The sequence below is a fragment of the Mustela nigripes genome, chromosome 14 (assembly GCF_022355385.1).
Source record: "Mustela nigripes isolate SB6536 chromosome 14, MUSNIG.SB6536, whole genome shotgun sequence".
Taxonomy (NCBI): Eukaryota; Metazoa; Chordata; class Mammalia; order Carnivora; family Mustelidae; genus Mustela; species Mustela nigripes.
This window is the reverse complement of record NC_081570.1, coordinates 55,431,653-55,451,859: the sequence shown is the minus strand read 5'-3', so window position 1 is coordinate 55,451,859 and position 20,207 is coordinate 55,431,653. Positions and strand designations below refer to the sequence as shown.

The window sequence follows — 20,207 nt, the reverse complement described above, 5'->3', positions numbered from 1 at the left end:
TAAAATCTAACCAAGTTGAAATTTAAAAAGCTATTAATGAGGTGCAATAAAAATGGAGTCTCTTACTGCTAGGATAAATGAAGAGAGAATTAGTGATATAGAAGACTAAATGATGGAGAATAAAGAAGCTGAGAAAAAGAGAGACAAACAACTACTGGACCACGAGGAGAGAATTTGAGATAAGTGATACCATATGATGAAAGAATATTAGAATACTTGGGATCCCAGAAGAAGAAGAAAGAGAGAGCGGGCCAGAAGGTATATTGGAGCAAGTTATAATAGAGAATTTCCCTAATTTGGTGAAGGGAGCAAGCATCAAAATCCAGGAGGCACAGAGAATCCCCCTCAAAAACAATAAAAGTAGGTCCACACCCCATCATCTAATAGTAAAACTTACAAGTCTCAGTGACAAAAGGAAAATCCTGAAGCAGTTTGGGACTAAAGGTCTGTAACATACAATGACAGAAATACTAGATTGTCAGCAGACCTAACCACAGAGCCCGGGCAGGCCAGAAAAGATTGGCATGATATATTCAGAGCACTAAATGAGAAAAATAAGCAACCAAGCAAAGAGAGAGCCCTAAAGTAACAGACCAGAAAGGAACAGAGACAGTATACAGTAACAATCACCTTACAGGCAAGACAATGGCATTAATTCATATCTTTCAATAGCTACCCTGAATGTAAATGGGCTAAATGCCCCAATCAGAAGACACAGGGTATCAGAATGGATTAAAAAAAAAAAAATCAAAATGCTATCTACAAGAAACTAATTTGAGACCCAAAGACACTTCCAGATTTAAAGTGAGGGAATAGAAAACAATTTACCATGCTAATGGACATCAAAAGAAAGCTGGGGTGGCAATCCTTATATCAGATAAATTAGATTTTAAACCAAAGACTATAATAAGGGATAAAGAAGGACACTATATCATACTTAAGGGGTCTGTCCAACAAGAAAATCTAACAATTTAAATATCTATGCCCCTAACATGGGAGCAGCCAGTTAAACCAATTAATAACAAAATCAAAGAAACACATCAGCAACAATACAATAATAGTAGGGGACTTTAACACTCCCCTTACTGAAATAGACAGATCATCTAAGGAAAAGATCAACAAGGAAATAAAGGCTTTAAATGACACACTGGACCAGACAGACATCACAGATATATTTATAACATCCTGTCCCAAAATAACAGAATACACATTCTTCCCTAGCACACCTGGAACATTCTCCAGAATAGATCACATCCTGGGTCACAACTCAGGTCTCAACTGGTACCAGAAGATGAATCATTCCCAGCATATTTTCAGACCACAATGCTTTGAAACTAGAACTCAATCACAAGAGGAAAGTTGGAAAGAACTCAAATACATGGAAACTAAAGAGCATCCTACTAAAGAATGAATGGGAGCACCTGGGTGGCTCAGTGGGTTAAAGCCTCTACCTTCGGCTCAGATCATGATCTCAGGGTCCTGAGATCAAGTACCATGTCAGGCTCCCTGCTCAGTGGGGAGCCTGCTTCCCCCTCTCTCTGCCTGCCTTTCTGCCTACTTGTGATCACTGTCTGTCAAATAAAAAAAAAAAAACAAAAAAAAAAAAAAAAAAAAAAAAAGAATGGGTTGACCACAAAATTAAAGAAGAATTGAAAAAATTTATGGAAACAAATGAAAATGAAAATACAACTGTTCAAAATCTTTGGGATACAGCAAAGGTAGTCTTGAGAGGAAAGTATATAGCAATACCAGCCTTCCTCAAGAAACAAGAAAGGTCTCAAGTATGCAACCTAACCCTACACCTAAAGGAGCTAGAGAAAGAACAGCAAAGAAAGAATAAACCCAGCAGAAGAAGAGAAATAATAAAGATCAGAGCAGAAATCAATGAAATAGAAATCAAAGAACAGTACAACAAATCAACAAAACTAAAAGCAAGTTCTTTCAAAGAATTAATAAAATTGATAAATCCCTGGCCAGACCTATCAAAAAGAAAAGAGAAAGGACCCAAATAAATAAAGTCATGAATGAAAGAGGAGACATCACAACCAACATCAAAGAAATACAAACAATTATAAGAACATACAAACAATTATAAGAAATACAAACAATTATAAGAGCATCTATATGCCAGCAAATCTGACAATCTGGAAGAAACAGATGCATTCCTAGAGACATATAAAATACCAAAACAGAACCAGGAAAAAATAGAAAACCTGAACACACCCATAACCAGTAAGGAGATTGAAGCAGTCATCAAAAATCTCCCAACAAACAAGAGCCCAGGGCCAGATGGCTTCCCAGGGGAATTCTACCAAACAAACATTTAACGAAGAATTAATACCTATTATCCTGAAAGTGTTCTAAAAAATAGAAATGGAAGGAAAACTTCCAAACTCATTTCATGAGGCCAGCATTACCTTGATCCCAAAACCAGACACAGACCCCATCAAAAAGGAGAATTACAGACTAATATCCTTGATGAACACAGATGCAAAAATTCTCACCAAAATACTAGCAATAGGATCCAAGAGTACATTAAAAGAATTATTCACTATGACCAAGTGGGATTTATTCCTGGGCTGCATGGTTGGTTCAACATCCACAAATCAATCAATGTGATACAATATATTAAGAAAAGAAAGAACCCAGGCTCTCTGCTGAGCAGGGAGCCTGCTTCCCCTTCTCTCTCTCTCTCTGCCTGCCTCTCTGCCTACTTGTGATCTCTGTCTATCAAATAAATAAATAAAATCTTTAGAAAAAAAAGAAAGAAAATAAAGAACAAGAACCATATGATACTCTCAGTAGATGCTGAAAAGCATTTGACAAAGTTCAACATCCTTTCTTGATCAAAACTCTTCACAGTGTAGGAATAGAGGATAACCTTAATATCATCAAAGCCACCTATGAAAATCCCACAGTGAATATCATTCTCAATGGGGAAAAACTGAGAGCTTTCTCCCTAAGGTCAGGAACATGGCAAGGATGTCCACTATCTCCACTGTTATTCAACATAGTACTAGAAGTCCTAGCCTCAGGAGTCAGACAACAGAAGGAAATAAAAGGCATCCAAATCGGCAAAGAAGAAGTCAAACTCTCACTCATTGCTGATATGATACTTTATGTGGAAAACCCAAAACACTCCATTCCAAAACTGTTAGAACTCATACAGGAATTCAGGAAAGTGTCAGGAAATAAAATCAATGCACAGAAATCAGTGGCATTTCTATACACTAACAGCAAGACAGAAGAAAGAAAAGTTAAGGAATCGATCCCATTTACAATTGCACCCAAAACCATAAGATACCTAGGAAAAAACCTAGCCAAAGAGGTAAAGAATCTGTACTCAGAAAACTATAAAGTACTCATGAAAGAAGTTGAGGAAGACACAAAGAAATGGAAAAATGTTCCATGCTCATCTCATGGATTGGAAGAACAAATATTGTGAAAATGTCTATGCTACCAAAAGCAATCTATACATTTAATGCAATCCTTATCAAAATACCATCAATTATTTTCAATGAAATGGAACAAATAATCCTAAAATTTACATGGAACCAGAAAAGACCCCAAATCACCAGAGGAATGTTGAAGAAGAAAGACAAAGTTGGTGGCATCACAATCACAGACTTCAAGCTTTATTACAAAGCTGTCATCATCAAGACAGTATGGTACTGGCACAAAAACAGACACATAGACCAATGGAACAGAATAGAGAGCCCAGAAATACACCCTCAACTTTATGGTCAACTAATCTTCGACAAAGCAGGAAAGAATGTCCAATGGAAAAAAGACAATCTCTTCAACCAATGGTGTTGGGAAAATTGGACAGCCACATGAAAAAGAATGAAACTGGATCATTTCCTTACACCACACACAAAAATAGACTCAACATGGATGAAAGACCTCAATGTGAGACAGGAATCCATCAAAATCCTTGAGGAGAATACAAGCAGCAACCTCTTTCACCTCAGCCACAGCAACTTCTTCCTAAAATATCACCAAAGGCAAGGGATACAAGGGCAAAAAATGAACTATTGGAACTTCATCAAGATCAAAAGCTTTTGCACAGCAAAGGGAACAAGGTGAATACCCAGTAGTGCAATTGCTGGGTTGTAGAGTAGCTCTATTTTCAACTTTTTGAGGAACCTCCATACTGTTCTCCAGAGTGGCTACACCAGCTTGCATTCCCACCAACAGTGTAGGAGGGTTCTCCATTCTCCACATCCTTGCCAACATCTGTAGTTTTCTGACTTATTAATTTTAGCTGTTCTGACTGGTGTGAGATGGTACCTCACTGTGGTTTTGACTTGTATTTCCCTGTTACGGAGTGATGTTGAGCACTTTTTAAATGTTCACAATAGCCAAACTATGGAAAGAACCAAGATGTCCATCAACAGATGAATGGATAAAGAAGATGAGATATATATATATATATATATATATATATATATATATATATACACACACATACACACACACACACACACACATATTGGAATACTATGCAGCCATCAAAAGAAATGAAATCTTGCCATTTGCAATGATGTGGATGGAACTAGAGGGTATTATGCTAAATGAAATAAGTCAATCAGAGAAAAATAATTATCATATGATCTCTCTGACATGAGGAGGCAGGGCAGGGGGTTGTAGAGGGTAGGGAGGGAAAAAATGAAACAAGAAATGAAACAAGATGGGATCAGGAGAGAGACAAACCATAAAAGACTCTTATTCTCACAAAACTAACTTAGGGTTGCTGGGGGGTAGGGGGTCAGGGATAGGGTGGCTGGGTTATGAACATTGGGGAGGGTGTGTGCTATGCTGAGTGCTGTAAAGTATGTAAGCCAATGATTCACAGACCTGTACTCCTGGGGCAAATAATACATTATATGTTAATTCTTAAGAAGCTACTAAGTTTTGTTCTGGCAGGCAATAAAATTCCTCCTTCTTTTAAAAGTCAGGAAGAAAATTGCAAGTGAAAGAGGAAAAATAACAACCAACAGCACAGAAATACAAACAATTGTTAAGAGAATATTATGAAAAACTACATGCCCACATATTAGACAACCTAAAAGAAATGGATAAATTCTTAGAAACATAACCTCCCAAAACAGAAGCAGAAAGAAACAGAAAGTTAGAACACACCAGTTGTCAGTAATCAGTAATCAAAAAACTACCCAGAAACAAAAGTTCAGGACCAGATGGTTCACAGGTGAATTCTACCAAATATTTAAGGATGAGTTAATACCTATTCTTCCCAAACTATTCCAAAAAATAGAAGGAAAACATCCAAATGCATTCTATGAGGCCAGTTACACCAAAACCAGACAAAGACACCACAGATAAAGAGAACTACAGACCAATATCTCTGATGATCATAGATGCAAAGATCCTTAACAAAAATACTAGCAAATCAAACCCAACATTACATTAAAAAATATCATTCACCATGATCAACTGGGATTTATTTCTAGGTTTCAAGGGTGGCTCAATATTTGCAAAATAATCAATGCCATATATTTCATCAATAAGAGAAAAGATAAAAACCATATGATAATTTTAATAGATACAAAACAAGCATTTGACAAAGTAAACATCCATTCATGATCAAAGCCCTCTACAAAGTGGGTTTAGAGGGAACATACCTCAATATAATAAAGGCCATATATAAAAAACCCACAGCAAACACCATACTCAATGTGGAAAGTGAGAGCTCTCCAAGATCAGGAAAAAGACAAGAATGTCCAATTTCACTACTTTTGTTCAGCATAGTACCGGAATTCCTAGACACAACAGTCAGACAAAAAGAAATAAAAGGCATCCAGATCAGTAAGGAAGAAGTAAAACTTTTCTTATTTCCAGATGACATGATGCTATATATAAAAAACCCTAGGGGCACTTGGTGGCTTAATAAGTTGAGTGTCCGCCTTCAGCTCGGGTCATCACCCCAGGGTTCTGGGATCAAGCCTCCTAGCAGGGAGCCTGCTTCTCTCTCTCCCCTGCTTGTGCTCTCTTTCAAATAAATAAATAAATAAAATCTTTTTTAAAAAATTAAAAATAAAAAGAGAGAAAACCTTAAAGGTGCTATCAAAAAACTACTAGAACTGATAAAGGAATTCAGTAAAATTGCTACATACAAAATCAATGTGCAGAAATCTGTGGCATTTCTATGCAGTAATAATGAAGCAGAAGAAAGAAATTAATAAAACAATCCCATTATAATTACAACAAAAACAATAAAATACCTAGGGATAAACTTAACCAAAGAGGTGAAAAACTTGTACTCTGAAAAGTATAAAACACTGATGAAAGAAATTGAAGATCACACACATAGAAAGATATTCAATGCTCATGGATTGGAAGAATACTAAATTAAATGTCTATACTATCCAAAGCAATACACATATTTAATGTAACCCCTATCAAAATACCAAGAGCATTTTTCACAGAGCTAAAACAATCCTAAAATGTATACGGAACTATAAAAGACCCTGAATAGCCAAAGCAATTTTGAAAAAGGAAAGCAAAGCTAGAGACTTCATATTTCTGGGCTTTACATTGTATTAAAAACTGTAGTAATCAAATCAGTATGGTGCTGGCACAAAAATAGACACATATATCAATAGAACAGAATAAAAAAACCAAAAAAAACCCCCACAGTTACATGGTCAATTAATCTTTGGTGAAGCAAGAAAGAATATGCAACGGAAAAAGACAGTCTCATCAACAAATGCTGTTGGGGAAACTGGTCAGCTACATGCAAAATGTACATGATCGCTTTCTTACACCATACACAAAAATAATTTCAAAATGGATTAAAGACCTAAATGTGAGACCTGAAACCATAAAAATCCTACAAGAGAGCACAGGCAGTAATTTCTCTGACATTGGCCATAGCAAGATTTTTCTAGATATGTCTTCTGAGGCAAGGGAAATAAGAGCAAAAATAAAACATTGGGACTACATCACAATAAAAGGCTTCCACACAGCAAGGGAAACAATCAACAAAATTAAAGGGCAACCTATTGAATGGGAGAAGATACTTGAAATGACTAATCAGATAAAAGGTTAGTATCCAAAACATATGAAGAACTTAAATAGATCAACACCCCCAAAACAAAGAATCTAGTTTAAAAATGGGCAGAAGAAATAAACAGACTGTTCTCCACAAAAGACATCCAGATGGCCAACAGACACATGAAAAGATGTTCGGTATCACTTACCATTGGGGAAACACAAATCAAAATTAAAACAAGGTATCATGCCATACCCAGCAGAATGGCTAAAATAAAAAACACAAGAAACAACATATGTGGGCAAAGATGTGGAGAAAAAAGGAACACTTGTACACTGCTGGTGGGAATGAAAACTTGTGCAGCCACCATGGAAGATTGTATGGAGGTTCCTCAAAAAGTTAAAAACAGACCAAACCTATGATCCAGTAGTAATACTACTGGGTATTTACCCAAAACATACAAAAACAAGAATTGAAAGGGATATATGCACCACGGTGTTTACAGCAGCATTATTCATGATAGCCAAATTATGGAAGTAGCCCAAGTGTCCATCAATAGATGACTGGATAAAGAAAGAAAAAGTGGCATCAATATACAATGGAATATTATTCAGCCTTAAAAAAGAATGGAACCCTGGGGCACCTGAGTGGTCCAGTTTGGTTAAGTGTCTAACTCTTCATTTCAGTTCAGATTGTAATCTCTGAGTTAGGATATCGGCCCCTGCTTTAGATTCTCTCTCTCTCCCTCTGCCCACCTCCTCTCAAAAAAGAAGAAGGGGGAGAAGGAGGGGGAGGAGGGGGGGAAAGGGGATGGGGAGGGGAAGGAGAAGAAATCTTTCCATTTGACAACATGGATAGATCTAGAGGGTATTATGCTAAGCAAAATAAGCCAAATGACAAATACCATATGATTTCAAAGGTAGAAACTAAGTCAAAACAAATGAACAAATGGAAAAACAAGAAAGAGCCAAATGAAGAAAGAGACTCTTAACTACAGAGAACAAACTGATGGTTACCTGAGGTGGGTTGGTTGGGGGTTAGGTGAAATAGGTGACAGGGATTAAAGAGTCAACTTGTGATAAGCACCAGGTGATGTATGGAATTGTTGAATCAGTATATTGCATAATTGAAACTAATATAACACTGCATATTAACTACACTGGAATTAAAATTAAATTCAATTTTTAAAAAAGATCAAGAGGTTGGCTGTAAGTCAAAAAAGTTCTCACAGAGGAGACAACATATCAATTGGGTATTGAAGGCTGAGTAGGAGTTTGTTAGTAATGAACAGGGACAGGATGTTCTCAGCAGAGAAAAAAGGGCACACAAATGCACTAGGTTCTTAAGGAGTCTAGAGTATCAGAACAACACAGATCTTTGTGGCAGGAATATGGAGAGGAGAATGTTGATGAGGCAGGGAAGGAAGTTTGGCTCAAGTCAAAGAGTTTGTACTGATTACACAGGCAAGGGGAAGGAGTTGGTAGAGGTTTTTAAGCAGGGTCCTGCCATAACCTTTGCTTTCATAAAGATAATTAGAATGAGCAAGGAAAATAAACTAGTGGAGAGAACTGGCAGTGGTGTTTCTAATCTCTGCTGAGTCCCCAGAAGTGTCTCACAATTTCATCGTTTGATCTGTCCAATTCCTCCTTCATTCTGAACTAGTATCACCCTTCTCAACACCTCCCCCATTTATCTCTTTCCCACCAGGCAAACAATTCTGCCTTCACCATCAAGCACACAAAATGCTGAAGCCATTTGGCCTGAATTCTTAAATTTACTACCTTCCCACACTCAAATGTCTCTGTTACACCTGTCCAGATATCTTCCATCAAATGGACAGGTTGGGGGTGGGGAGGGAAGGACAGGTTGAGAAGCAACCTCTGGTTCAAGTCCAAATCCTCCAACTCTTCCCTAAGACCCTTCTCTCCCTCATTAAAAATTTCCGAAGAGTGACCACCTTTCCTTGTCTTCTCTGCCTCACCTCCCATCTTCTCATTGGCTGCAATTTTGCATTTATTACCATTGGGGAAACACAAATCAAAATTAAAACAAGATATCATGTCATACCCAGCAGAATGGCTAAAATAAAAAACTAGAGGGCATTTATTCCCACCGCTGTAATGGAAGAGATTTCACTCACTAAAATGGCCATAAACTCCCAATTTCCAAACTCAATGAAGCATTTCAGTTTCTGCTTCAAGGACCCCTGCCTGAATCATTCTTTTTCATAAACTCACAATTCTGTATCACTTGCTTCTGTGATATCAACTTTTTCCCTGCTCGGGATCCTTTTCATATGTCTACCCCCTAAAATCCCACCCTTGATCCCAAGTTTTAATCTTTAGCCCACTGCAGCTCTTTCCACTTTACCCATTCTTCTTGGGGAGTCCATCCATTATGACTGCTATCATAGGCTAAAGATTCCCAAATCTATACATCTGGCTGATCTTTTGTCCAAGCATCAGACTTACCTATCCTATAGGACATTTCAATAGCGCACAAGGACTTGGAACATAATGTGTTGAAACCCTTTTCCCTGCCTCAAATTTAATTGCTAGCACTATCATCACTAAATTGCCATAGCTGGAAACCTAAGAGACATTCGAGAGTCCCCCCTCATTCCTTACATTTGATCATCCATTCTTAGGCATTTCATTTCCAAAATACTTCTCAAATCCATCCCTGATTTTCCTCATCAACTATGAATTTGGGCCCATATCATCCCTTGGCTAAACTACTGTAAAAGCATCCTGTCTAGACTCTAGCCTATGTGGCTTTCTCTGGCATTAAGGTGAGCAACTATCTCAGTTTACTTAGGACTATCCTATGTAGACCCCCCAAATCTCACATCCTAGAAATCTTTCGGGCTCTGTGGCTCATAATACTCTTAATCACAAATGAAACTTGTGAAGTCATTTTACTGAAAATCCATGGGCCTCTCTTCAGGTATGTCTGGATCCAGGAGCTCTGCTTTCAGGTTTCATCTCTGACCTTTCCTCTTGAGTAGACTTATTCTCCATGAGGCAAGCCTGCTGCTAGCAATCATAGACATATCCATCAGCTTGCCAACACCAAAAAGAGAGTCTTTACTCTAGGGGAAATGTCTCAGGACATTTTCTGATTGACTCAGCTGAAGTCACGTATGTATCCCAAAACCAGTCACCATAGCCAAGAGGATTGGCTAGGCCTGTATTATAAATCTACCCTTGAGGCTGAGGTGAAGAATGCTAATAAGAAGGAAGATTCACAGAAGGAAGAGGGAGAGGGGGTTGGACAGATGACAACAATAGCTGTCTCCTTATGTGATACAGCCTTCCAATCCCTTCCGGCATGCTGTGGCCTGACCAGCTGAACCCATCTCAGAAGACGGGGTCATAGAACACTCCAATTTAACCACTTTACTTTTCTACATAAACCCCGCCCAAGTCCTCTCCATGCTTGCAGGACAAAGTCCATGCTCTTTAGAAAGGCAGGTAAGACTATGACCTGATCTCTGTCTACCTTCTCCGCAGCCTTTCTCCACTCCCTTCCTTAACACTTAATCCTCTAGTAAATACCACAGGCAGGAGTCCCTCGTGTGCCACACCTTTCTCCTCTGACTAGTTCCTAATCACGCTCCAAAATTCAGGTCAAGTCTCTCTTCCCTGGAAGGCTTCCTCACCACCACCACTACCTTACACACACACACACAGCACATGCCCAGACTTGCTCAGATACCACACTGACTTGAAAACGTGTCAGCTTCCTATACTCGACTGCAGGTAGAAACTGCATCATAATCACGTTTACATAGCAAGTTCTAGCACAGTGCTCGGCATACGGTGGGCGCTCAACCTTTGATTTTGAACAGAAAATGTTCTGATACTTCAAATGAGCAATAAAGAACCAAACTAAGTTAATAGAAATGGTGGAGAGACTAGCTTACTCGAAATGAACATAATCTAATTGGATGGTGTCTGTCCATATTCCCTTCCGTGGGCCTATCTGGCTTACTGGGGGCTTTTCCTTTTTCTTTGGATCACTCTCTAGTTTCAAATACAGAATAATTACATAGACTACATACATAGCATGAATGCATAGAAAATGACTCATGGGAGATATAATTATCTTTAGGTTACATATAGCCAATACTTCCAGGAACCGACCTAAGTGTTTTCTACACACAATTCCTTTAATCCTCAGGACAAACCAAGGAAATATGCCTTGTTTGTTTTCATTTTGTGGGAGAAATAACTGAGACTTAGAGAAGTTACACTAACTTTCCAAAGTTCTAATGAGGATCAAAGATCCAAGCCCAGATCTTTCTGGCTATAAAAGCCCATGGTCTTAACTACTACACTCTTTGGTCTTTATTTTTGCCAGCTGAGTCTGTAACAGACCAAGAGGCAACCTGAAATCAGAAGGCTCTTCTCCAGGTGAGCCATTTCTTGTGAAATGATTATTTTGATGATTGTAATACAATTGTAATAGGGCGACATAATCCGGTGTTAAGTGGCGAAACTAAGAAAGTTTGCTATTTCTGTGCATAGTAAGTTCTTTCTCAGACACTTAATTGTAAAAAAAAATATGTTAGCCTAAAAGCGCCTTAGGAACATACAGATCACTTTTCCCAAGATGAAGTTCCAAGATGAAAGAGAACAATTCTTAGAATTCCCTCCTGGTTTTTGTCTCCTTTTGTTTTCCTGAGGCTCTGTCCCACTTATTGGATAAGTAAGAGATGAGATCCAATTAGTTTCACCCTCCCCCAGTCTAACCTCTGCTGTCTCGTTGGCCTCTTTGAGAGACAGCTCCCGGATACAGAGGACTGAATTCACAGTAAAACTCTCTATTCTTTTTCTTCCTTGCCCTGTGACTCTGGAGGTGTCTCTGGACCTCTCTAAGCCTCCATTGCTTTAGCAAGGAATCAAATTAATAAACGTGAAAGCATACTCTAAGCCAGAAAGTGCTAATTGATCGAAGAAAAATATGAATTCAATTCACTTCCCAAACTCCTATCTTGTGCCTGACACTGAGCCGTACTCGGGTTGTTTTGATCATGCGGTCTGAGTTCTTCCTTGTCTCATGCAAAGGGCTCAGCACTGTGCCCAGCACCTAACAAACAGGTCTGTTGGTCAGCCATTTCAAGGCAGCATGCTGAGAGCCGTTCTGTGTGTAGACTCTTTCTGCCTCTTGGAGTCATTGTAACTTGTGCAATAAACACCGTAGTAAACTGGTAAATTCTTACTCTGTCCACAGGTAGCAAGTATTTCTGGTTATAGCTCTTCCCTGAAAATAATTCAGCCTTTGCAGAGAAATGTGCGTTTTTCAGCTCCTGGCCAGCCGCATCAGGGAGGCTGGAAACTGTTCAAAGGTGAGCTTCTCCTTCTCCTCTACCCGCCAAATTGGTAGAATCAGTCTGCTAAAATTCACCTGGAAGAAAGCCAAGAGTGCTTCTCAAACTTCCCGGATAAGAATTACCTGAGGTGCTTGTTAAAAAATAAATTCTGAGCCGTATCTCAGCTCCCACTTACTCTGAAGCCCCCAGGAAGGGTCTTGAAGCTGAATTTTTAAACAGACCACTGTAGGTCTTTATTAGTATGAGGACAATTGAGAAATTCTGATAGTGCAAACACCTCCCTTTACACAGGAAAATTCTGAGCCCCGGACTGAGAGATGTGAATTGTTGGGGGTGAAGGGTGGCCCCCACATACTTAAAAGGATTACCAAGGGAAGCCTAAATGAGTCCAGCAGGCTTGAGTTGACAAGTGGGAGGGGTGAGGTCTGTAGCAAACAGGAAATCTTTGTCTAAGAGAGGAACCTCCTCTCAGCAAGCCAAGTTTCTTTTAGCTGAGTTTTTGCATTAGGACTTTGTGAGCCATAGCATTTTTTCCCTGCCTCTCACACTAGTGATAGCGCTCTGTCTCTTCCCTCAGTGTTAATGGTTATTTTTAAATGAGTTTAAAAATCATTTTAGTAAGTAATCTCTTCACCCAATATGGGGCTCAAACTCATGACCCCAAGATCAAGAGTCACATGCTCTACCAACTGAGCTGGGCAGGAGCCCCTAAATGATTTTCTATCACCTAATTTTAAAAAGGGTGACTTGTAGGACCCTTCCTGGTCTCGTTCCTACCACCCTTCCCACTTCATCACCTATCATTGGAAAATATGGTTCCTGGAGCCAGATTGCCTCAATTTGCATCCTGGAGTTGCTACTTACTAACAGTATGACTGGAGGCAAAGTTCTCTCTCTGTGTGTCCAACTCTTTGGCTTCCAAATGGCAGCAATAGTACCTACTTCCATAGAGTTATTGTGAATCCTAATGTGTTACCATCAAGAACTTAGAACAGTGCTCAGCATGTAATAGACCCTATGTGTGTTATGGTATATATATATATATATATATATATATATATGGTATATATATATATATATGCTCCCATTGGCTACATCTTATGTAATCTCTATAGCTCCTAGCAGAATTATATTCAATTGTCAATCAATTAAGTAATTTCTGTGGTTTGCAAAATACAATGCTCACTTCTGATCAAAGAGCTTCCTACCTTTCCTTCCTATGCCATCCCCTATGCCCTCCAGAGATTTCTAAGATTTGAACTCCCATTAGTAGTTCACTGGGCCTTTCATCTGTTACTGGGCATTTTTTGCTTTGGATTATATCTACCGATGTCCATGTCTCATTGCTTGGGGCTCCCTGAGGCCAGAGAACTTGCCTGATTGATTGATTGATTGATTTTTGCACACTTCAATATAACCAGCATAGCTCCTTGCTCATAATAAGCACTCACTAAATATTTCTTGGTGGTTTTCATTTTTCACAGAGTTTCTTGTGTTTTCCTAAGGATTGTTAAAAAGAAAGAAAAAAGCTTCAATTCCATTTGAGGGATGATGGCCCCATGTTAAATCATGCCACTGAGAGTTTGGTTCATTTGAAAGAAACATATCTCACTGCTTGCAGCCTTTTACCACATGGAAAAGAATAAAATTTAACTTATATAGTTGAAAATTGAGGAAACCAGGATTTCACAAGGGTTACAATAAAGCATCACAAAAGATGCTTTGGAAATGTTTCCAGTTGATAGTATACAAATGCTCTTTCCTAGAAAGAATGCTTTTTTTATTTAATTGGGAAGTAATATATGTATCACAGGAGATTAGTTATCTTCATGAGTCCTTTTATTATAGAAGTTTAACTTACTAAGGCCTTGGTTAATTGTAAAAGGAGGAGGCAAGGGTATTTACAACACTGGGGTGAAGTTGTCGGTGAAAAAGTAGGTATTTTCCAAATACAACACACCTTAGGTAGATGAAGGGATTTTTGTTCTTGTTGTAACATTTCCACCTACTTGCAAGAAGTAGGCTTAGTAGCATTTAAGGCAATGACTGAAGAATATTAACATCAATTAGAGGTAGAAGTTGCCCAGGTAATTGCACACTTGTGTACAATTAACTGCTTCACGGCTGGGTTTTTCAATGCCATGTTAACTTTGTGTTATGGTCAGTCAGGAAAGAAAAGCAAAAGTTACAACTTAAAACCCCAGATAACAGTTTTGCATTAAGTATTGGGCTCTTCCTGAAACAAAACAATCTGAAGAATGGATACTACCGCTTCCCATCTCTAAGCACTATGAATATAGAAGAAAGGTTTGAAACTCCTTTCTCAAAATTAATAGATTTATATTGCGTTTTAAAGCATCAGAGAAACCCGATTGCCTTCGCCTGCATTTTAGGGATAGACTGTAACTGAGCACCCATCACGTGCCAGCTCATTTGCATTCATTACTTCTCATTCATTGAACCAACAAGTATTAATTCAATACCTACCGCTTGCTGAGAAGTGTGCTAAATCCTCGGCTACCATTATGAACCAGACATTAGCCCTTAGCTTTAGTTTTATAGTTTTGCAGAAGACAATTGTAGAATCACCAAAGACATTTTGTAGAGTGACAATTCTGGGTCATTTACCTCCCATTTTATAGCTGAGGGGAAGGAGATGCAGAAGAACTAATGATGATCTTCACAACTAGCAATATGGCTGCTTTCTTCTCTGTGTTCTTGGCTTAATTCACTCAGTTTTGCAAGGGTTTTCAGTCAAGCAACTGTAGAAGAGGATTGAAAATCCTTACTAAAGAAGGTAAGAACATTCTATTCAAAACCCACTGCTCTCCCCATCTTTTGGTAAAACAAAGGTTAAGTACCGGTTATGTTTTGGATCAGGCACCAGCTTGAATAAAATACAATGAGCTTAAAGCCTAACAACCCACATTTCTGGCAGATGTGGAAAAACAGAAATTTAACTGTGAGGTGAAGTGCTTCTTGGGCCTGTGTTATTCGGAAGATGCAGAAACTTGGAGCTTTGTATTACTATCAGTTGGTTTGGTTTTCTCTCCTGACTTCTATCTTTTCCTAATGACCTGTACTCATGACAAGGATGGGAGACACATGGTGGGGGGAGCCGTGGGGGAGGGGTGCCATTTGCCAATTAGGCCAAAAAAAAAGAAAGAAAAAAAAATCTATGTTAGGCTTCTCCTCAGTAGGCATTTTTTGCTTTCTTTGGCTATATACCTAGAGGAGATTGTTACAGTTAATTATCAAGTGACTTCCAACTAAGAGGGGATTGTTCTGCTAAAGCCTTTCATTTTTGCTCTTTTCTTCCATCTCTCTCATCGAATCCAACCAGACCCCTTGAAACCACAGCGGAAACGTGCAGCTGGAAGACATACAGCTCTAGAGAGAAGAGGGGCACGGGAGTTCTTTGCCAGGCCACTTCCCTGTTTGTTCCTTAAACATGGTCTGCAAACTGCACAGCCTTGGCCTGGTCCAGTCACTTCCTGATTGGCGTCACCTCCAGCCTCTTATCCCAGTAATCTCTCTTTCATGGGTCCTGAAGTTATCTTCCCAGAACACTGATCACGTCACTCCCCTTGTGAAGGCCTCTGCCGAATCCCCAGAGTTTACAGAAGGAAGCCCTAATGCCCTTCAGAGTCTGGGCCTAATCCCCACCCCCTTTTTTCACCTTATCTCTCCCTTCTCTTCCACCCCAGAGGCACACAGAATCACCCTTTGTTCCCTGAACCAGGGTGGGTCTTTCAGGGAACCTGCCTTTGCACAAACCAGGGTCACTGCCAGCAACATCCTTTTCCTCTCTAGCTGGGGAAGTGAAACCTGAGTTCGAAGACCATGTAAAATGACCTGCTCTTGCAGGTAACTTTGGTCACTTTTGCTTCCTTAGCATTCTGCATATATTCTTACTATGACATTAATGTCACTGCATGGTAATTATTCCAATGTTGCAAGTGAAATCTCAAACACTTCTTTCCTGAACTGCAACCCTAACGCTTCTTAAATGAGCTTTGGCTTTTGGACTTTGGACATAGTGTAGAGTAAGGCACAGTAAGATGTCTGTTTAAATAAAGACTAAGAAATAAAATTATGCCATGTCCAGCCCAAATGCATAAAAGTGGAAAAAACAGATACATGACACATGCAGGTCTCTACCTATATAGAGAGATAGACACATATACTGTAGATACATGATTTCAGAAGGGTTTTTAATTTTTCCATATAAAAAAATTTAAGATACATTCCAAGTTAAAAGAAACAAAAGCACACATTAAGAAATGATGCAATTATTCCATACCAGTTTATTGTAGGTATTGTGTTTCAAAAAATTTATAGCATAAATAACTTTTCATGTCATAAAATAACTTAGTACAATTTATAATAAAACTTTGAGAATTTAACATCTCATCAAAATACAATAAAATATGGTTTTAAAATATGATTAACCCTTTCTGCTTTTCTTTTACTTGAGGGCATATAAACCAAAAATACCCAAACTACTGCAGCACATTTGAACTTTAACAAAGCACATTTGGTTTATGTAAATGTAACTCAACCATCCTAAATTAATACATAGTTTGTTTTCCTTCCTGCATGGTTCTTTGTAATTTTTTGTTCCTTTTGACTTGTATTTGTTGCAACACACCTTCCTTCTTCATTTTCACCTCTTTCCATCTGCAGAGTCATCTTGCTCTGGCCCCCGGAACATGTAGTTGAACTCACTCAGCCCCTTGACATCAGTTTCTGTAATCCTTGCATCAGTGTAGGGAGTAACTGCTTGAGTAACTACAAAGGTATTTCAAAACTTCAGTGCAATTTGGTTCAGTTATTTTCATTCAGATGCCATCATCGTTCAGGGAGATTAATCACTGGAACCCACTGATCCATGTAGCGACTTTCCCGGCAAAAACAAATAAGTTGACTTAGGGCAGGATCCTTCCACTGTGATGAATGTGGATTCTGGAAACAAATGAGGAAAATAAATTTACTATTTAAAAAAATCAGCATCTGCTAATAATGACACTCATGTCAAGAGGAAAACAACTTCCTCTTGAACATTCTTTACTTTGGCTGTGTGACATACAGACTAGTTACAACCGTAAAAAATAAACTTTCTTCTAGGTAGCTGGTTTCCTGCAGAATCATTAAGGGTAATTCTCCACTAACCCATACTCTGAAAGGATGAACACATGCAACCCTCCGAACCATATACATATGGTTGCATGAGACTTACTTAGTTTTGCATGACAGTATCATTCACAGGTTTGTCCTGTGTAAGACACCTGAGTGAAACAGCTCTGAGACATATTTCCATGCTCTGTGTACAGTGAGATGAGAGCTACGTAACAGTTAACAAAAGCTGCCGCTTGATATCCTCCCTAAAGACAGAGTAGTAATTTTCCGGGAGTAGCAAAATGATTGGGCTGCCACTTAACTAGACCAGCCAAAAGGTAGTGAACTATAAAAGACAAGGCTATCACATTTACCTTTGGAAACACAAGTAATTTACCTATCAAAGGCTTTTATCAGAAAAAAAGTGTCCATTAAAAAAGGCACAATTGCAAAGAAAAAATTCTCACTCCACCCTCTTAATGTATTTCTAGGGAATTAATAAGGTCTGTCTCCTACACCATTTCTATTTTTAACTTTGAGTGGTGGAGAATGAAGCTGACTGACTCCTTAATGAGGGTGAGCCAGGAATTTATTTGGCTTTATCTAATCTGCCCTACTAAAGGAATTAGTCACGGGAGGTAGTGCAGATGTAGGTAGGGAGTAGCTGGGCTGACAGTGCTGACTCACAAGGATCTCTTCCGCTGCTGGCAGCCTCCAACGTGCTTAGACATGTTCTGTACCAGAGAAAATCCTGATGATGAAACCAGCACATCTCGGCTGAAAGTCCAGCCACGCTCTAATGGAGCAAAGGCAGCCACGCTCCAGCCCTCCCCCTCACTGCAGATCTGCAGTCAGGCGACTCTCAACCCTCGGCTCACTTCCCTCCAGGACTCTTAACTGGGATGGGCCTGCAGACCCCTTTCGCTTACCGTCACCAGGACGCAGTGCAGGTCCGGGGGCTGCTCAGCGCCCTCGCTCGAGGCTGGGCTGGCGTCCGTCTCCAGGAGCAGGAGCTCGGCCAGTCGGCCCGGGTTGCTGACGCGCAGGATGTTGATGTCGTTCTCGCAGCAGAACGCCTGGATCAGGGTGAAGTGGATCTGCAGAGCCACATCCCTGTCGTCGTCCTCGTCCGCAGCCAGCAGACACAGCACCACGTTATCGGGGTCGCTGAAGGCAGCGGGAGGGGCGGGTGAGCGCAGAGGCACCACCCGTCTGCGTAGACGCCCGCAACACTCGCCAGGGCCCCGAGGTCGCGCCCCGGCCTGCTCGCTCCCCGCACCCCACCTCCGGGGCAGGGGGCCGAGAGGCAGATGGGAAGCCTCAGGAAACTGCGCGGCAGGGCGAGGGGTTCTCCGCGACGTCGCCTCCCGGCTGGGGCGGGAAGGGGTGCCACGGGAGACGCGAGAGGGCCCCACTTACACGTTGAGCAGCTTGGCCGCCTCGTACACCCCGACGGTGATGGTGCGCTGACTCAGGGCTTTGCTGAGCACTTCCTCGAGGGCATCGCCCACCTTATCCATCCTATCCGCGAACGAGAGCAAAGGGGGTCCCGTCAGCCCAGGTCCCTTCGGGGCCATCGCCGCCCCCTCACCCGGCACCGCGACCCTTCCTCCCGAGTCCGTGCGCCGCCGCGCCGCTGGGTTTCTGCAAACGCCAAGCCTCCCCCGGCCCGGTCACCCGCACCCCGCACCCCCGTGACCCCTCGCAAGCCCAGAGGCCAGGAGGCCTGCGAAAAGCCCCGACAGGGCCACCCGCCACCCTCCCCCGCGGGCGCTGCCAGTCAGTCCCTGGCGCTGGGCGCAGCCACAGGCTGCCAGCCGCAGGGGCCGCAGGGGGCAGGGACGGTGCCTTCTGCCCTTTGCCGAGGCCCAGAGGGGCTCGGCCGGGTTAGGGGGCACGCTCCTTCCGTCCACCGGCGCCTCTGGGAAGGTTCCCAAGAGAGACGGGCGGGAGGTGCCTCTGCAAACTTTCAGCCGCTCGCTCGCCGGCAAACCTTGCACAGCCGGGACGCGCTGCGGTGCGCGCAGTGGGCGAGAAGGAGTTCCGGGAGAGGCTCCGGCCGCCTTACCTTTCAGTCTTCTGCTCTCCAGCCGAGAATTCCTCCAAAGTCATATTGCAACTGCGGGTCCCCCACAGAGAGAGAGCGGCGTGCCGGCTGCTCCTGCCACTGTGGGCGCTCGGGCGCCTGCTCTCTGCACTCCCTCACAGGCTCCTCCAGCGCCCGCCGCCTCAGCGTCGTCCAGCCGGTCCTCCCGCCCCACACGCTCGCCCGCCGCCACCCCTCGCCTCCCTACCGGCAGCTGCCTCACAGCCACTGAAGGACAAAGGCCCCGCTCGCCGGAGTTATCCGGCTAACCTCCAGCCAACCACCACCCGCCTCATTTGCATATACACAGCCATTGGGTTATGCAAATAAGCCTGAGCCGACAATTTGACCCTAGCCCCTGGAACCGTGGGGAGAGGAGCGGAAGGGGGTGGAGCCAGGCGGAAGGCGAGTTTAGGGGGCGGGGGCGGTGCAGGGATCGCGGAGGGCGGGGTCGCGAGCAGACTCTTACCCTGTTGGAGTGGCGGGTAGGAAGGTGGGGGGTCTTCGCCGCGGCGGGGGAGAGGGGGTGTCTTCCACTTGAGGCCGGAGCAGGCTGCCAAGTGTTTTTCTAGTTGGTGCACATTTTTTATGGTAGTTTCATGTCCTTTGTTTTTAGGGGTTGCTATTAAAATGTATTTCCAGGGCGAATGCACCCA

The 20,207-nt window shown here is 41.6% G+C and overlaps 1 protein-coding gene across 1 annotated transcript; it reads right to left on the bottom strand.

Annotated features, from left to right (window-relative positions):
- Window positions 1-16,634: 16,634 nt before the first annotated feature.
- Window positions 16,635-19,790, bottom strand: GADD45A (growth arrest and DNA damage inducible alpha). Its single transcript, XM_059375079.1, has 4 exons — window positions 19,534-19,790; window positions 18,885-18,986; window positions 18,395-18,632; window positions 16,635-17,312 (listed from the first exon to the last, which is right to left on the bottom strand). Exons 1-4 carry the CDS (start codon window positions 19,575-19,577, stop codon window positions 17,199-17,201), a joined length of 498 nt encoding a protein of 165 aa, XP_059231062.1. The 5' UTR covers window positions 19,578-19,790; the 3' UTR covers window positions 16,635-17,198.
- Between the last annotated feature and the right edge of the window lie 417 nt (window positions 19,791-20,207).

Coding starts and splice junctions, on each gene's coding strand:
- GADD45A (XM_059375079.1), bottom strand. CDS start 19,577: ATGACTTTGGAGGAATTCTCGGCTGGAGAGCAGAAGACTGAAAG. Junction 18,987..19,533: donor GGAGAGCAGAAGACTGAAAG/GTAAGGCGGCCG, acceptor GTTCGCGGATAG/GATGGATAAGGTGGGCGATG. Junction 17,313..18,394: donor TGCACTGCGTCCTGGTGACG/GTAAGCGAAAGG, acceptor ATTTGTTTCCAG/AATCCACATTCATCACAGTG.